At 37.0% G+C, this 17,424-nt stretch overlaps 1 protein-coding gene across 1 annotated transcript; it reads left to right on the top strand.

The window, feature by feature from the left end:
- Positions 1 to 738: 738 nt before the first annotated feature.
- On the top strand, positions 739 to 17,378 carry LOC752142 (A disintegrin and metalloproteinase with thrombospondin motifs 15). The gene is made up of 8 exons (XM_030997326.1): positions 739 to 1,060; positions 10,892 to 10,952; positions 11,786 to 12,078; positions 12,722 to 12,887; positions 13,443 to 13,627; positions 14,495 to 14,584; positions 16,613 to 16,761; positions 17,375 to 17,378. The coding sequence occupies exons 1-8, from the start codon at positions 974 to 976 to the stop codon at positions 17,376 to 17,378; spliced, it is 1,035 nt and encodes a 344-aa protein (XP_030853186.1). The 5' UTR covers positions 739 to 973.
- Positions 17,379 to 17,424: the final 46 nt, after the last annotated feature.

The raw sequence follows: 17,424 nt of genomic DNA on the forward strand, positions 1-17,424 counted from the left end.
CAAATTCATGTGATATACTTATGAACAATTACAGTTTAACATCTTAAAGCATCTCAGTAAAAGATCCATGTCAAACGCTCGTATGCAAATTATTTATGTATACACTGTGCGTCGTGTATGACGCGCTTGAAAACAACAATCGATGACTCATATAAGTTAGGCCTCTTTGTTACGTCACAATCGCGGAGCGGATCGTTACACTATATTGCCCGCCAAATTACACACAAAATCCCATTGACTTTTCTGAGCGGACTAACTTATTGTAATTTTGTTCACTTGTCCATCAAACCTTGAGGGCAATAACATTCAAAAATTTCCCTGCTCAGATGTCTGATACGGTTAATAATCAGGTTTATTTGAATCTTAGCTTGTTTATAACTAAAACCAAAACTAAATTGAGGAAAATATTTGTTTTACTATAGAAATATTCAACATGAAAGAAATTGTGATAGTATAGAGGACGACGCCCAAATCGCGTCATGTGACGTCACGCAAAGGTTACGGTTCGTTCATTATCATTGTGCTTTGCAATATTGACAGTTTACTAGGGTGCTTACTAGAGGGAATGCAATAACAAATATGGAATCCATTCAATAGATCCGCTTTAGTGATTCTGTTATCATACGTGATGACCACCCAAGCTTAAAGACACCTCGCTGTTGTATTAATACATGCCAAAATATGAGCAATTGCTACTGCTTTCATAAGTTCATTTGATAAAGGAGAACCAGGGAGAAATCCTAAATTCAGTGCTGTCGGTGAATAAAATATCGATGTTATAACTAATAAATAATACTGTCGACTAAAGTTTTAACATTAATGCTGCTTAATTGGAGGAAATACATGCAAACGACCCATCATTTTGTTCAAATAGCAGTTTGATTAAGTTTTCACGACCGATGTTAAACTTTTGTACACGCATTCAGCAAGTAACATCAAGTACAACTTTGATCGACTTTTCGGATTGTGTTAGATGCTCTCTAGAGACATGGGCGTGGCGTATACAATTCTCTTCCTTTGGCTGGTGCTGAATGTTCAAGGAGGGTATTGCCTATCAGAGGTGAGTTTCTATCTTTTCATTTCTTATGATGGTAAAATATAAAAATATTAAATAGGTGGTGTCGAGGCCAAAAATCCGGATTTAAGTTATCCTCTTAATTGATGTCTGTCATCAATAATATTATCCCATTAAAAATCCTATAACGAAACAAGAAAATTCCCCCTTGAAAGGATTTTTCAAGGGATTTTTTTAAGGGATTTTTCTGTGTGACACCGCCTATGGTGTAACTTTAAAAATGAATATGTATCTTTACTCAGTAGTCAATCAATTCCTTTTGACAAGAGGGAGAATTGGAAGAAAGAATAACAGAGAGAGAGGAGGCAAAAATGAAGAAGAGAGATGGGGAGAAGCGAGCGAGAGTTGGAAAGGAAGAGATAGAGAAAGGGAGAAACAGAGAGAGAGAGAGAGAAAGGGAGAAACAGAGAGAGAGAGAGAGAGAAACAGAGAGAGAGAGAGAGAGAGAAAGAGATAGCGGGGGTGATGGGTATGAGGATGATAAGATGGGATTATGGAGCGCAGGTGGGTGTGGGTGTGTGTGGATACATATGTGATTACAGAATCTTAAGTGCACGGAGATCTTTGAAAATACAAACATTGAAGGTTATCTGCATCAAACTTAGAAAATCATTGTAAGTGGTAGGTTCAAATTGATGACCGTATCTTTCAATTCTGAGTTTACCGTGGCCTATGCCTGGCCAGGTACGCCAAAGCCAAATTTGAAAGGTGTGGTATCCAATATATGGAAGACAGGATCTTTAACAGTTCCCTAGTAGTTGAGTCCCCATTTCTATTAAAACAAAATATCAAAATCAAATACCCCAATTTGTGAACGTATTTCATTTCCCTTCATACAAACGAGGCCATGTTACACGTGAATTCTTTTCGTCATTAATAAATACCATAATCCCTTCGTAATAATGGGAAATATGCCAGTAATTTAGTACTGATAATTCCTGCATTTCATTATTAAAGAGATTGTCGAGTAAGGTGAAAAATGATTTGTGTGAGCTTTTTCATTCTTTTTTTAAAATATATTAGTGTGGACGAGTATTATAGAAAAGAAAATGTCCCTTGAACAGGATTGCTATTCAAATTTCCTCATAATTCGAATTATGACAAGTAATAATAGGATGTTGAATCGCACTGTAATACCACGTGTTAGTTTCTTATCATTTGAATGATTCCGTAGCCTCATGGTATATAACAATATTGATGTGCTACCTGTCCAACATTTTCCAATTGCTTCCTTACAGTTTCTTTCACCATGCAAAAGCCTGACCAGAACTCAACTTTACCTTTAAGTTTCATTCTTTTGAGCACGGTAGATTTGTATTTTGTATTTCTGTATTGTTTAACAGCTATTTCACACGCAACGTATCAGAGAGCAATGAGCTGAATCCCCGTTTGTATGGGGGTACCGTGGCATGACAAATATTTTACCAGGATAAAAGATGACGTGATATAGAAATATAATTGAATTTGATTGAAATGCAGGGCGATGAATGCCTGACCAGCTTTTACAACTTAATTAAACCGGATTTCATGGGAAAATTTTGTCAACATGCAAGTAGATACTTTTCTGGCAGAATAGTGCTCACCCTAGTCAAAATAAAATAGTGTAAAACGAAAAAAAAAAACCACAGAAAACATATTTAAAAAAAAAATATATATTTTCAAATATATACATATTTTTTTTAATCTATCATCTATTCCAAATCATTAGCCTAAATATATATTATTATTCAAAGTATACTTTCCATTCTTTCCTTAAGAAAATTATAAAAAACAGTTAAGTTTTCTAGGAAATATCATAAAATATAGAGAAAATAGCCCCAAAACATATATTTTCGTATGTTATAAACGACTAGGAAATGGACGCACGGACAACGCATTCCATACAGATTAGAACATACTTTAGCTATATGCACCGAACAGATTTATACCGTTCATCGTCCGAATCGTTAATTTAGCAATGGCTTATCCCCCTTCTCTTCCTTCTAACACTTCAACTGCTGCTACTGCTACTTCATGTACTACTACTACTACTACGTCTATACCTCTACTGTTACTACTTATAGTACTAATATCACCACTGCCACTTCTACCAGTATTACTACTACCACTATTAGTATTACTACTACTTTTACTATTGCTGCTGCTGCCGTTGCTACTACTACTACTACTGCTTCTACTACTACTACTACTACTACTACTACTACTACTACTACTGCTGCTGCTGCTGCTGATGCGACTACTACTACTACTACTACTACTACTACTACTACTACTACTACTACTACTGATAGTACTACTACTACTACTACTACTACTACTACTACTACTACTACTACTACTGATACTACTACTACTGCTAGTACTACGGCTACTGCTATTACTACTACTACTACTACTACTACTACTACTACTACTACTACTACTACTACTACTACTACAACTATACCTCTACTGTTTAATACTACTTATAGTACTAATACCACTTCTACCACTAGTATAACTACTAGTACTACCACTATTATTACTACTACTGCTGCTCCTCCTGCTGCTGATGCTACTACTACTATTTCTTATTCGACTACTACTCATTCAGATCCTGCTTCTGGTACTATTGTACCGTTTTTTAAATTTTTAACAAAATTATTCTTTAACCAAAAACTATACAAAACGTTTATGACCAACAAGAAGGGAGGGGGGGGGGGGGTCATATATAGGTGCTTTAGGTTAATGCAAGTAGAACACGCTGTGTTAAGAATGTGCTAATCGGTGTCAACACTTAGCGTGGGTTGTGGAAAAGTTGATCGATATTTGCAGCAAGCATATAAATTTTGTTATGATGAAACTGGAATATGCGAACAGTGTTGTTGTTGTTGATGTTTGTCAAAAGGCAACACAAAGCTATTTGATCGTACACTCTATTAAGGCAGAACGGGTAACACCAAAGTTTTTTTATTTCAACCTTTTTTGTCATTCATTGACGCTGTTTGTCGCAATATTGAAGATTAACAATCGATTTGAGGCCAATTGAACTCGTCTATTCAATAACTGCCCATTTTTGAAGTTCCGGGGTGCGACCACATCTACAATATAATATATTTTCTGAATGAACTGAGGTTGAATGATATTAACGTCTTTTCCTCCTCCTACTCATTCTCCTCCTTCTTCTTCTTCTTTTGTCTATTTTTTGTAGTTCTTCTTTTTCTTCATCCATGTCAGGTCAATTCATACTTGATAACGAGTTGATTTTCACGGAGAGAAGAAGACTGATTTTTTATTTTCTTTATTTTTTTATTTTGAGATTTGATAGAAATTTTCTTGAAAGTACATGAGTGTTGAACTATGCGTTTGTGCAGAGAATGGCTATGTTTTCCTTCCTGAAACAGAATAGGTTACAATCGTAGTGAAAAGTATTCCCGTTGCAGATACTTTGTGCCTATTTTTATGCAACAAAGCATCATTAAATAAATCAATAACTATAAAAAGAGATGTATGCAACTTGTTCAAACAATGATGTAACTGATGAAAGGGCTAAATGATCAGTTTGTTTGATAGTTTTGATCACCCTGATGTAATGCAAGGACACTGCCTAAATACTACATTTTCCCAAAATATCCTATTATCACCTTAAAAGTCAACTGTATTTCTGATAATATTCCAATCAACAAAAACATTGGAGTCGCGTAACCGATTCGCCTTTTTGATATTCTCATCCACTTGGTAATTTTACATATTTATGATTTTCACCTTATAACTAAATATCGAGTAACTATCTAATTTATGGAACGAACTACATCGAATAGCCAGAAATCGATCTGTTTTCATTTGATTGGTGTACTCGTGAATAAAATTGCCCGAAGAATTATAGAAAAGATTATTGTTCACATGGCTATTGATCTGATGATCACATACATTGGTTTGGAAAGTCATTGGGTGTTGTAAGAGTTCAGACTTCATGGCCTAATATCGATAGTGATCGTGAACTATCCACGTGAAACAAGGTCAACGAAATACGCCCTTGGCCCTACATTGTATTACCATTAAGGGAAGCAATGTATTGTATGTATATTATTCTTTGAGATCAACTAGAAAATGCTATAAACCTTTTCAATGCAGAAGAGTGGAAACAGGCTTTTCACTAGTCATACTAGGCTTTTTTGTTTGTTTGTTTTACCTGACTGCTTAGAAAGCAGGTCTATGCTTGTAGATAAACAACCAGGGGCACTGGCGTACCTATTGGGGGGGGGGCAGGGGGGCAGAGTGCCCCCCTGACGGGCTCCAGGGGAAAAAAAGAAAAAGGGGAAAGAAAAGAAAAGAAAGGAAAAGGAAAGAAAAAGAAAAAAGGAAAAGGGAAGAAAAGGAAAAAAGGAAAAGGGAAGAAAAAAGGAAAGAAAGAGAGAAAAGGAAAAAAAGGAAAGAAAAAAGGAAGAAGAAGAGAAAAGGAAGAAAAAGGGAAAAGAAAAGGAAAGGAATAAAAATGGGGAATTAAAAAAAAAAAAAAGATCATGGCCGTATGCACCAGGGGGGGGGGGGCAGTTGACCCCAGATATTTTGAAAACGTACAGTTTTTTTCCTGAAAATGTAGTGTAGGCCTATACCAAATCCTTCAATGCTACTTTTGAAAATGCAAAAGTACCCTCATGACCAGTTCGGTCGCTCGAACTCCCTTCACTCCTTTTGCTTTTGAGATTCTTCGAAAACTTTTAACGCATCTTTCCCCTCCCCCACCAGAAAAATATTCCGCATACGGCCCTGAAAAATTAAAACAAATGAAAATAGGAAAATATAAGTGATATAACAAATTTGAAACTCTTCGCTGGCGCGAACTGCTTGCTAGCCTATTTTGTATTAAATGTTTTCACTTGCTTGTCCCCCTGAAAAAAAGAAAAGGATTAATATTGCCTAGAATACAATTGTGCCTGCCCCGACGGGCCCCGACCTGCAACCATGGCAACAATAACACACAATATATGTACCAAATGTTACTAAAAGAGACTAATTCATTTTTCTCGCTCGCTACACTCGCTCGCGAATAAAATGAATAGACATTGCTTTGGAAACAATAGTGCCCACCCTTGACCTGCAACAATATCATTAAAAATGGAAGAGTTTTTTCGCCCTCTCGCCAAAAAGGAATTGAATCGCGTTAAACGCGATTGCGTCCATCCTGACCTGCACCAATAAAAACAAGTTTATTTATTAATTTCTATTAAAAGAGAATTTATTTTTTTTGCTTGCTCGCTATGCTCGCTCGCCAAAATGAAATTGACACCGCTAACGTGCCCGCCCAAACCTGCAACAACCAGTTAATAATTATGTACCAAACGTTATTCAAAGAAGTTTTGGTGTGCTCGTGCTCGCCAAAACGGAATTAACATCACCTTAGACATGATTGTGTAAGCCCTGCCCTGCAACAAAAAAATCTGAAATTTATGAACCAATTATCATTACAAAAATTTTGCTCGCTCGCTACGCTCGCTCGCCAAAATAGAAAAAAACACCGCTTTTAATAATCACGTCCCTGACATGGAACAATGAACCCAAGTTTATATACCATATTTTCCCTATAAAAGAGAAGTGATTCTTTTTTGCTCGCTCGCTACGCTCGCTCGCCAAAATAGAAATAACACCGCTTTTAATAATCACGTCCCTGACATTGAACAATGAACCCAAGTTTTATGTACCATATTTTCCCTATAAAAGAAAAGTGATTTTTTTTTTTCTCGCTCGCTACGCTCGCTAGCTCGTGGTATTATGTGCCCACCACTAACCTGCTACAATATCATTAAAAAGAGAAATGTAGGGGGTTGCCTGCCCGCCAAAATGGGATTGACATTGCCTTAAACACGATTGTGCCCGCCCCTACCTGCAACAATGAAACAAATTTTATATAGCAATTCATCGAGAGAAAGATGTATTTTCGCTCGCTAGCTAAAATGGGTATAAAATCACCCTAAACACAATATTGTTCCCGCGCCCTGCATGGGACAATTGAACCAAGTTTAAGTGGCAATTATTAAAAAAGAAGTGATTTTTTTCTTGCTCGCTACACTCGTTTGCACAAAAATGAAATTAACGTCGCTAACAAGTGAATGTTCCCACCCCCAACTTGCAACAATATCAGTTTATATACCAAACGTTACTTAAAGATTTTTTTTTGCTCGCTCGCTCGCCAGAAGTGAAAATTAGCATCGCCCTTTTTGTTTGTTTCGGTCGATTGCCCCCCCCCCCCCTGACGGAGTACCCCAGGTACGCCACTGACCAGGGGACACTAGCGAATCGACTCGCTTTCGAATCAGGGACCTCCCGGTTATACGAGACCACTGCTCTACGACTGAGCTATCGCGTCACCTCCACGGGATCACTTCATTTTTAATTGAATCCAATGCAAAGCTTTGTGGAATTCATTTGAAAGTGGTGAATAAATAACATTTTTTGAGAGTAGATTCTGCTATTCTTGGCGTAGATTATCACTTCGAATGAAGTGACGCCAAAGTTGACTCCTCCCTAAAGTGAACCTCCACTTTCGTACACACACCTAATTTTGTTTCAGGAAAATGTGCAAGGTTTCCTAAATTTGTTACCGACTGGTTCACGTATCCAGAACTATGTGATACATCAGTCACACCAACGAGACCAACGAAAGACCGACAAAAAAATTACATTACACAGAATGGTGGAGAAAAGGTTGGTTGGAAGTCGGTGTGTCTTGGGTTTAATGTGGTGGTTTGTCTGAGGTGTGAAGACAAAGTGCAGTTCGGGGTCATATGATAATCAATTTCAAACAAGTTTAAATTAAGCGGCCACACCCCACATTTATCATCATCTCTACAATGACAAGAAGGAAAATTCGATTAGTAAAATATGAGCTTGGATCCACCGTTGATAGAATTCAAATGATTTACATACGTCATCCTGACGTATCTGTACAGTATTATCAGCATCAAACAAAACTTTAAATAGAGGGGAAATTGATAATAGCCTGATGATCACGAACGGTTGGTTGAAAAAATGTGTATAAATCAGCCACATTCCTGCACTCAGACATCAACCCCCCATCACACACACACACACACACACACATTTATCATAATCTCTACAATGACAAGAAGAATTCGAATATCAAAATATGAACCCGGATCTACCCCAACATAGTATATGATGATACATCATTATCTCTGACGTATCTGTGCAATATTATGGACATCAAACAAATCCTTAACAAGAGAAAACTGTATGTTTACATAGTGATGCTACAAATGTACGTGTCAATATAAAGAAACTAAATCTTGTATGAGACAGCAAGTAACACCATTTATAGTATAGGCAACATATCAAACTTTGATGTAAATGTAAGATCTAAAAAAAATCTGCTCCTATATGTTTACAGTATTTCTGTAAACATATAGGAGCAGATTTTTTTTATGAAGTGGGGTTAAAAAGGGGTTGATTCCCCGCACCAGTTTTCTACCAGTGATATGTAGAAAAATATGGCACAGTCCCTGCGCAGACACCGGAAAGTATGTCAAATACAAGGTGGTTTGTATGCCGGGAGGGTGACAAAGCCAAGTCTACTGGATAGAATTCTATTCAATTCATTGTCGGTTGACTGCACCCACTGTGGGTTTTCATTGCAATTGGGATTTTTCAAGGCTGAATGATAGGTGAGGTTTGGCAATAAAAAATAATTATTGTATGGTAGACGGGATTACCACAGTAGCCACAATATTAATTGAACTCTGTTCATAGAATCATGATGACCTGGTTTGATGACATGCTTTCATCATCATTATGGCATGCTGATTGTAAAGGTAATATATATATTACAGAACTTTATAAAGTTTTGTGAATTTTTTTGGGTGGATAGTGATTCTTTACAATTTCGATATATTTTGATGCCCAGGTTGATGTATTATAAGCCCTAGAAAAAATATCCCCTGAAACACTTCTGCTTTCGAGAAAAATTGAATATACAATATTACCGGTGCTCCCGGTAAATTTTGATAGATTTCAAATAGCGCGACCATGAAAATCTCAGAATATTTAGTTGTGATATATAATTTCCTAGCGTGAATAGCTAATCGGTCGATTTTAGTCAAGAAACATTGTTTTATAGCTTTATTAATATCTTTACCTTGAGAGGGAGCTATACATCATAAAGAGTTTAAGACTCGATTCCAACCGCGACAACGATCACTAAATATTGTAGGATCGCATATGCTTCAAATATGTTCATTTGAACCAAATCCATGACCCCATACCAAAACTTTGTATCACCTTTTAAAAGGACTCCCTTTCATGCGGTGCACTAAGGAATGGGGTACAAAATAGGATATAGCATAGATTTGAGAGTTTCCCACTCCATTGACGATTTGTATCTGATATCTGAAATAGACTATCATTTTTAATTGAAAACTGTCCACCTTCCCTTCATTTATACCCTAGCCACAACAGACTGACACAAGACAAAAGCCAATTTAACCACAAATTTACGTTACTAATATGGCGGATAGGTTCTGCTTACTACTGTTTACTCTTCAAAATGTGAGAACAAACATTGCGATGTCTCCATGCATTGCATATTCGCTTCCATTATTCACACACAACTGACTGCGCGTGGGTACATAATGACTTTTTAAAGTAAAGACCAGTATTGGAAACGCCCCCTCTCAAAAATGAAATGGAAGCTCTTATTACCAATCATGTGAAAGAATATGTTTTGACTAATATGTGATGATATACATTTTGCCGAGAAACCGCCTACTAATTGATATATGTGGTACATTATTATATCTATTTGGACCGGATAGATATCGCGAACGTCACGGTGTCGCGCATGTTTCGCGTAGATCCCATACACATATTTCTGTGTACAGTGCTTGTAACCTAACCAAGACTGGGCCAAATTTCTCACCATTTTGATGATTTCAGAACCTTGCAGTGCTCACCAATACTTATATGCTAGATGATCAACCTTTTCTGAATGATTTCTCAACTTTTCTTTCACAATGCAATCGCATGACCATAACTTGTCTTTATCTTTAAAGTTGGTCACAATACCCCCAAATATCTTTTGTCGTTTATCGGTCGGTTTAGGGTCGGTATGGCATTGTGACTGCTTACCTATTATTAAATCCTGTACTATATTATATTCAGCCAGTGATTGATATTTCTGCCAGTGCATCAAGTGTTTGGGTATACTGAACAGACACAATAATAACATCCTGATTGAATACAATGTCTTTTGTTCATAACATTAGCTCAATGAAGAGTATAACGACTTATTAGGGAAGTAACTTTATGTTTGATCGTTGGTTGCGCAGTGCATAGTGATAGGGAATGTAAAGAGACATAGCTTGAATGAAAAAATGAAGGAATATTATTTGTTCATGAAGAGGGTAAGGTAAACTGGAGAGAGAGAGGGGGTGGGGGAGAGGATACAGGAGTACATAGGGGAGGGAAGAAGAAGAGGGAGAGGGAGAGAGGATAGGAGGGAAGGGAAAAGAGATAAATGAGAGAAGAGGGTGAGAGACAAGGGGGTAGGATAGGGGAGGGAGAAGAGAGAAAGGGGTGTAGGGGAGTGGTAGGTAAGTGGAGGAGAAGAGTGACTGTAAAAGAGAGAGAAAGAGAGGGGAAAGGGGGGGTGTAAGACAGTGGTAAGAGATGTGAGTAGAAAAGAAAGAGAAATAAAGGGGATGTAGGGGAGGGAAGGAGGAAAGGAGAGGCGAGAGAGAGATATAATATACAGAGAGAGAACAACTCCACGCATGTTTTTTATAATTATTATTGTTCTCCTATATTTACATCTTTGTCTCCTAGTTTCATGGCATTTTAACTGAAGAGGAACTTCATTCCTACACAAAGAAAGCACAGATAAAAGGTCAGTATCCCATAGTCACTTTTGTGATGTTGGATTTCTGATAAGTTGGTCTAGGTTCAAACTCACACACAATGCAACACCAAACAAGGTAATGCAATACATTCACAACATACCTGGTTTTAACTATGAAGTAAAAATATTACATGAATATGCTATTACACTGTGTATCTTTTTAAAATATTAATTTATGTTTTAAGAGCACAGTCATACATTGTCATTGGTTGTGCCTTTGATCTTTTGTTGTTGATGAAAACCTTCGATTAACGAAATATGGAAAAATAGGCCTAATCAATAACAGAATAAATGATAATATGAAATCAGATTTGAAGAAAATCAATCTTAATCTTGGCTAAATCCTAATTACTTTCATACACTTTGAATGAGTCATGGGTGCCTTCAAGTCTTATTCCCCTTCCTCATTATTATTTTAAGTGCGTAATTCGACAAGAACCCAATCCACTCCTTTTCAGAGCCATCGATATACCGAGTTTTGCCAACACGGGTCTAGTTGCTTATGGGGAATACTGCTAGTTTTGTTGGGCACAAACAAAACGAAGGAATATACGCCATATTGCGACCAACTGTTCCAAAGTTGACCAAAATGTATATTAGGCCTACATGATTTTGTTCCTTGAGATGAATTAATGGTAATAAAGTGATGATATTGTTATAAGAAGTCAAGATTATTTCACCTGTCACATAGAAAATAATGAAAGTACTTCGTGAGGAAAAACATTGAATTTGTAACAAATAACGCATCATGTTGTTAATTTTCTGAATACACGATGAAGCTTTTCTACCATAACTTTTAACTTCATGCATTCTTAATTTAGAATATGACATCATCTTGCCGTTGGTTCATGATCCCTCGAAAGTATCAAAACGAAGCGTAGATTCAGCCAATGACAATGAAGCTCACAAAGTCACTTTCACCGCATTCGATGAGGAGCATCACGTGGTCCTTGAGCAAAATGGCTGGCTCCTGAGACCCGACCTGGAGGTGGAATATCTACAGCCGGATGGATCGATCAGGAAAGAACCGGTTCAGACCAGAGACTGCCATTTCTTCGCTACGTCAATCTCTCATACAGGATCAACGGGAGCTCTGAGCACATGCAGTGGATTGGTAAATATTTTAGTTGTATTTTATTAAAGACCTATTTCAACGTTAAAAGGGAAATTGCCCCTTACATATCAATAGGATTATTTTTGAGATTTCACTATTATCTTTCTTTTTTTTCCTCCAAGATTCCAAACTAAAATATTTGAAAGGAAAATACTACAATCTCTTTATTGTCAAGACGTTTGGTCTCTGACATTAAACACTACCTTTGGGTAATTTTACGAATCATGATTTATAGTATATTTCCTAGAGTAACCAAATGTCTAACTTCTACCCAGGATAATGCAAAATAACTAACTCCCAATCCAAGCATTAACAAAACCAATATGCCATTTCCATAATGCAATGTATTCCTTTTTTTATTGAGTACCTCGTTACAAATGATTTCATCTCGTACTAATACTCCTAATAATACTAATAATTGTTTTAATAGTCAGAATGCACATTGTATACATTACTTGTTTTAAGTAGGGCAACCGTAGTTGTTTGTCCAATGTTGCAACAACAAATGTTTGCAATTTGCATTCTGTCTATTTAGATACAAATATTCGTAACAAAGATGTATATTCGTTGGAGCTAGGCCAAGTATCCTAAATGGAATTACTCGCTGCCATACTGTACCAAAATGTTTTCATTTCATTGTCAGAGAGGAATACTGTCAGTGGCAGATGAGCTGCTACATATAGAACCTCTCAAAGAGCACCATGCGAAGAGGATGAAGAGGAGAAGTAGTGAAGATGCAGTCAAACTCCACATCATCTACAAACGTAGCCCATCTACAGATGATGCCACCTCCTGCCCAGTAGAACCATGTAAGCCTCCTGAACAACTTCTGTTCACTTAATATACACATTTATGTCAGGTTAAAATCCAACTCTGATACCGAATTGCTCTGAAAGAAAGTAGAAAAATGATAAAGGTAGGTTGGTGAAAATATTACGTGATATATCAACAAGGCGTTACTCTTCTACAAATTCGGGGTAGCCCTTTCAGTTAAAAAAACACTGCTTGACCAAGGGGCCCTGTATAAACATAATCAAAAACATATATACATACATAAGTTATAATGAACACACAAATTAAACAAGATATAATGTTGAAATAAATGGTGGGGGGGGGGGATATAATATTCATGTCAGTATTAAGTAAATTTTAAACTTTGTGAGAGAAAGGAGTTTCCAGTGTTTTTTTAATGAATCCAGTGAGTTTAATAAACGTAAAGAAGGGGGTAATGCATTCCATATAACGGAGCCTTGATAACCGAAAGATCTTTTGAAATACTCGGTTCTGTGTTTGTCAATGTATAGAGGACAGGTTGTGTTCATTTGGTTTATCTTACATTAATTTTACAATGTTTCTTTCTCCAGTCACAGTCACAATCGATTCAAACAGTGCATCAGCGAATGGCACAGTGATTCCTGGCAATGAGACTGTCTACACGGGACCCTACCTCGGCGCCAAGTTCCTGGAGATCTTCTACGTGGTGGACAGTCTAGTTTACAATGAATACTTGGATGATACAGAGAGCTATGCCATAACCATACTAAACATTGTAAGCCCCTTTGGAGAAACTATTCCTTTTTTAGAGGAACTGTTCCTTGATTTATTTTAATGGTTCCTATTTCTTAATTTTAAATAATGGTATTAATGACAAACCTCTGTATAAACCATACACATATTCTGCTCTCCCAATTAGGCATTGCAATAGTTATTTTTTTTTTTTTTTTAATGATGACGGGTATCATACTGTATGTGCTCGCCAGATACATATGCCCATGTTTATGATATGACCTGCCCCCCCCCCACACAAAAAATAAAAAACACCTAGTTACATTGTTACATTGTACTTCAATTTTGTTTAATCTCTTCTGTTTGTTTAATGTTTTGCAGGGCCTCTCTGAAGACCAATGTAATTTTTTTGAAATAGATATTTCTTCTAATATTATTCTTTAAACAATAGTTTGTATTAATATCTTTTATTATTTTCCATAATATCCACTACCCAGTCTGCGTTTACTGACATAGTACACATGTAGTAAAAAGTTGCAAACTGCACCGCGGTTGTTCGGCTATGCATTCTCCTTTCTTTGAAGTGTGCAGGGCTGCTGTGTACTGCACTACTTTATAAAATACCAGTGCTTATCACTCTATTTTGTAACTTTTCACCTTTGACCCTGCCTCTTATTCTGATATACAGCTGATTCCATTGCTGCAAAATCGTAACAAATATGGTGTCATCGTAACGGGGAATAAACATACATGTACCTTGTAATGAAAGTAAACAAAGCAATAACTATCCCATGACAGTCAAGAGAGATATCATCGATCAAACTCGAGTTTCCAAACCTTTTTTGAAGGGTTAAGATCATTCACTTTAGCAATTTTGTGTTTTTCCTCCTACTTCCCCCGCGAAACGTAGATGAGCAGACGTTATGCAGACCCTAGCCTTGACATCAGCATGAGAATATCAGTGGTCCGTCTTCTTATCTCAATGACGGAAACGTTGATGGTAAGATATTATATATTTAACTCCTGTCATATTGAATTTATTGTTTCCATTGATCGTGTATTATTATTCACTTACATCAAATAAACCCCTTTACAACCCTTGGGCATTGTGACAATCATGAAAACTCATCCAATATACGAGGTTATGATATATCCATAAACTAAGGTCATATTTAAAAATTACTGCTGCCCTTCATTGCTCTACTTTTGTATACAACAATAATTAAATGCAGCTTTCCTCTATCAGCATTACGATGGCACCATATGGCCATATAATATCATTTCTTACCAGATCAAAAAAAAAATCACCTAAAGGCGGAATTGAATGGTTTCAGTGATACCTTTCCTGATTCTATGGTTCACTGGTCACCAATGAAAAGGGGTATTCTAAGACAAGGTCCTAGCATTAAAGGGATCGTTTAACAATGTTAAATCTGAGATACACGGCCCTACGTGTTATCAGTGTTTGTGATATGGTGTAATATTGAAGCCCTAACAAAAACTGCGCTTCAAAATGATCAAGAAGTGCCTCAAAAAAGTAAAAATCTTTGAGTGACGGGTTTTACCATACGATACTCATTTTCCCCAATACACTGTAGTGTTATGAAACAAACGGTTTTCAAAATGTGTAATTCCAATCATAAATATCCTGATAATGAGACAGGCGATCGGCTTGTAAAAGTCAAGGGGTTCCTGACTGACCTAAAGGTATATAATTATCATTGCAGCATGAGCTAAATCCAGAATTTTGTTTTCAGAATCTTAGACAAAGTTACCGGACCCCTTTAATATGACATTGTACTTGCCATCCTGTAGAATTATGTTCTATTGCTACGGATTATTGGGGAGTCCACTGCCTAGCTGGACTGTTTCCATGTCGCGCCAAATCCTGAAAAATAACACACCCTCAACGCTAAGCCGGCGACAGTTCTTGCTTTGTATTCTCAACAGGAGTTTTTTTTCGACGGGTGTAATTTCGTGGGTCGCAGGATGTGTGCGTGCGGGATGCGTGTAAATGCCTCGGCCACACCTTTGGGTATTTGGCTTGCGTATTGCTGCGTTTTTATGGCAAGCCGTTTTAACATTTATTCCTATTTCTTGATATCAATAATACATTTCTTGATATCAAGAAAAAATGGTTTGCCATAAATAAGCAGTATACGTAAGCCAAATACGCGAAGGTGTGACTGAGGCACAAGAGAGGAGGACATAGATTATTGAAGATTGAAAAATATATAAAAACAGACAGAATCTGAACTAATTATTGGGTAGCAGTAGGCCTACTTTATTCTTTAACTTGGCGCACATTATAAATATATTTATGGTTTCTGTCTTTCGTGACAAGATGTAATTAATAATATTAACAATATCAATATTATATATAAATATATATATATATATATATATACTGTAAGTCAATATATAATGATTAACAACCCAAGCTACTACTGAGAATTAATTTCTGTACAATATTTTGGTATCGCTAATTATTTTTCTCTCTCTCTTTCTCTCTCCTTTCATTCATGTTATCTTCGTGTGCGCTTAGCAGCATGCTAGTATTTAGCGATTTATAAATGTTGCATATGAGTATTGTTCTTTAAGTGGAGAAATTATCCACTCGTTCTGATTTACATCGAAAAAATAATCGCTTAATTGTTAACATAAAAATATATATTTGTCTGTATGGTCTTTGGCGGATCAAGGATTCTCCAGCCGGTAATGGGGAGGAGTTACTCTGAAAATGACTCCAATACGCAAGAGGGGTTGTTACAATTTCCATGTGTCCATTTTCGGTCGACATTTTATACCGTTACGGCACAATGGGGGGGGGGGGGGCAAATTTTCGTTCATACTAGAGGTCGGGATTTTGATGGGTGAGGGGAGGGGGTTGCCCTACTTGCCCCCTGGATCCAATATGTGTACACCTTCAGTGGGGGGGGGGGGGGGGGGGCTACCCCTGTCGGATCCGCCGGTAACCTTTGACAACGCAATTAATTTAGTTATTTTTTTTTATTGATATTGCCTATAGGCCACTGACACCGGTGGATCTCCAGTAACTATGACGCCTACTAATAACGGAGATACAAGCCTCGACGATTTCTGCGTTTGGCAGGCTGCTCAGAGCGTCAACAATGACTCGAATCCGGACGACTGGGACCTAGCAATGCTTTTCACAGGGTCAGTAAAACAAATAGAAAGTATATGAAGTTATCAAGAGATCAATTAATTTAATTTTAAACAAAGCGGATGTGTTAATGCTATTTGTCTGTTTTGGAGCCAGAAGGGTGTTAACTCAAATACTTTATACCAAGTACACACCGTTCTGGCTCTGAAATAAACCCTCATATATTTACCTAAAAGGAAACCCCAACTGCAGTACTTTACATAGATTAGTGGTGCATTTGCCACACTACACCCAGGTGAAGTAAATGGGAACCTGGTAGGAATTTACTTCTTGAAACGCAGCGCGCATAACAGCTGCATTGCTAAAGCCAGGGTAATTATGCTCCATTATTGTAGAGCGCTTAGAGACTTCTGATAAAGTAAGTGTTAGGCGCTATATAAGCAATATAATTATTTATTATAAAGGCATATGGAATATCTATGAGGGAAAAACCTGCATTTATCAAACCAAACATTTTTTGACCACGTAAGTCTGACTCCCTCGACAAAATTTAAATTAGCTTAAAAGCAACAAAAAAAAGCAGCAGAACATTCAGTTTACCATCGAGTGTGAACAATATAAAAAGTCGACAACATTTATCTTTTTCTTTCATTGTTGTACTGAAAGGTAGTTGGTTTGTATGGTTTCTGTGTAAGCGTACAGCAACAAATTTCTTC

The sequence above is a fragment of the Strongylocentrotus purpuratus genome, unplaced genomic scaffold (assembly GCF_000002235.5).
Source record: "Strongylocentrotus purpuratus isolate Spur 01 unplaced genomic scaffold, Spur_5.0 spur5_scaffold_4, whole genome shotgun sequence".
Taxonomy (NCBI): Eukaryota; Metazoa; Echinodermata; class Echinoidea; order Camarodonta; family Strongylocentrotidae; genus Strongylocentrotus; species Strongylocentrotus purpuratus.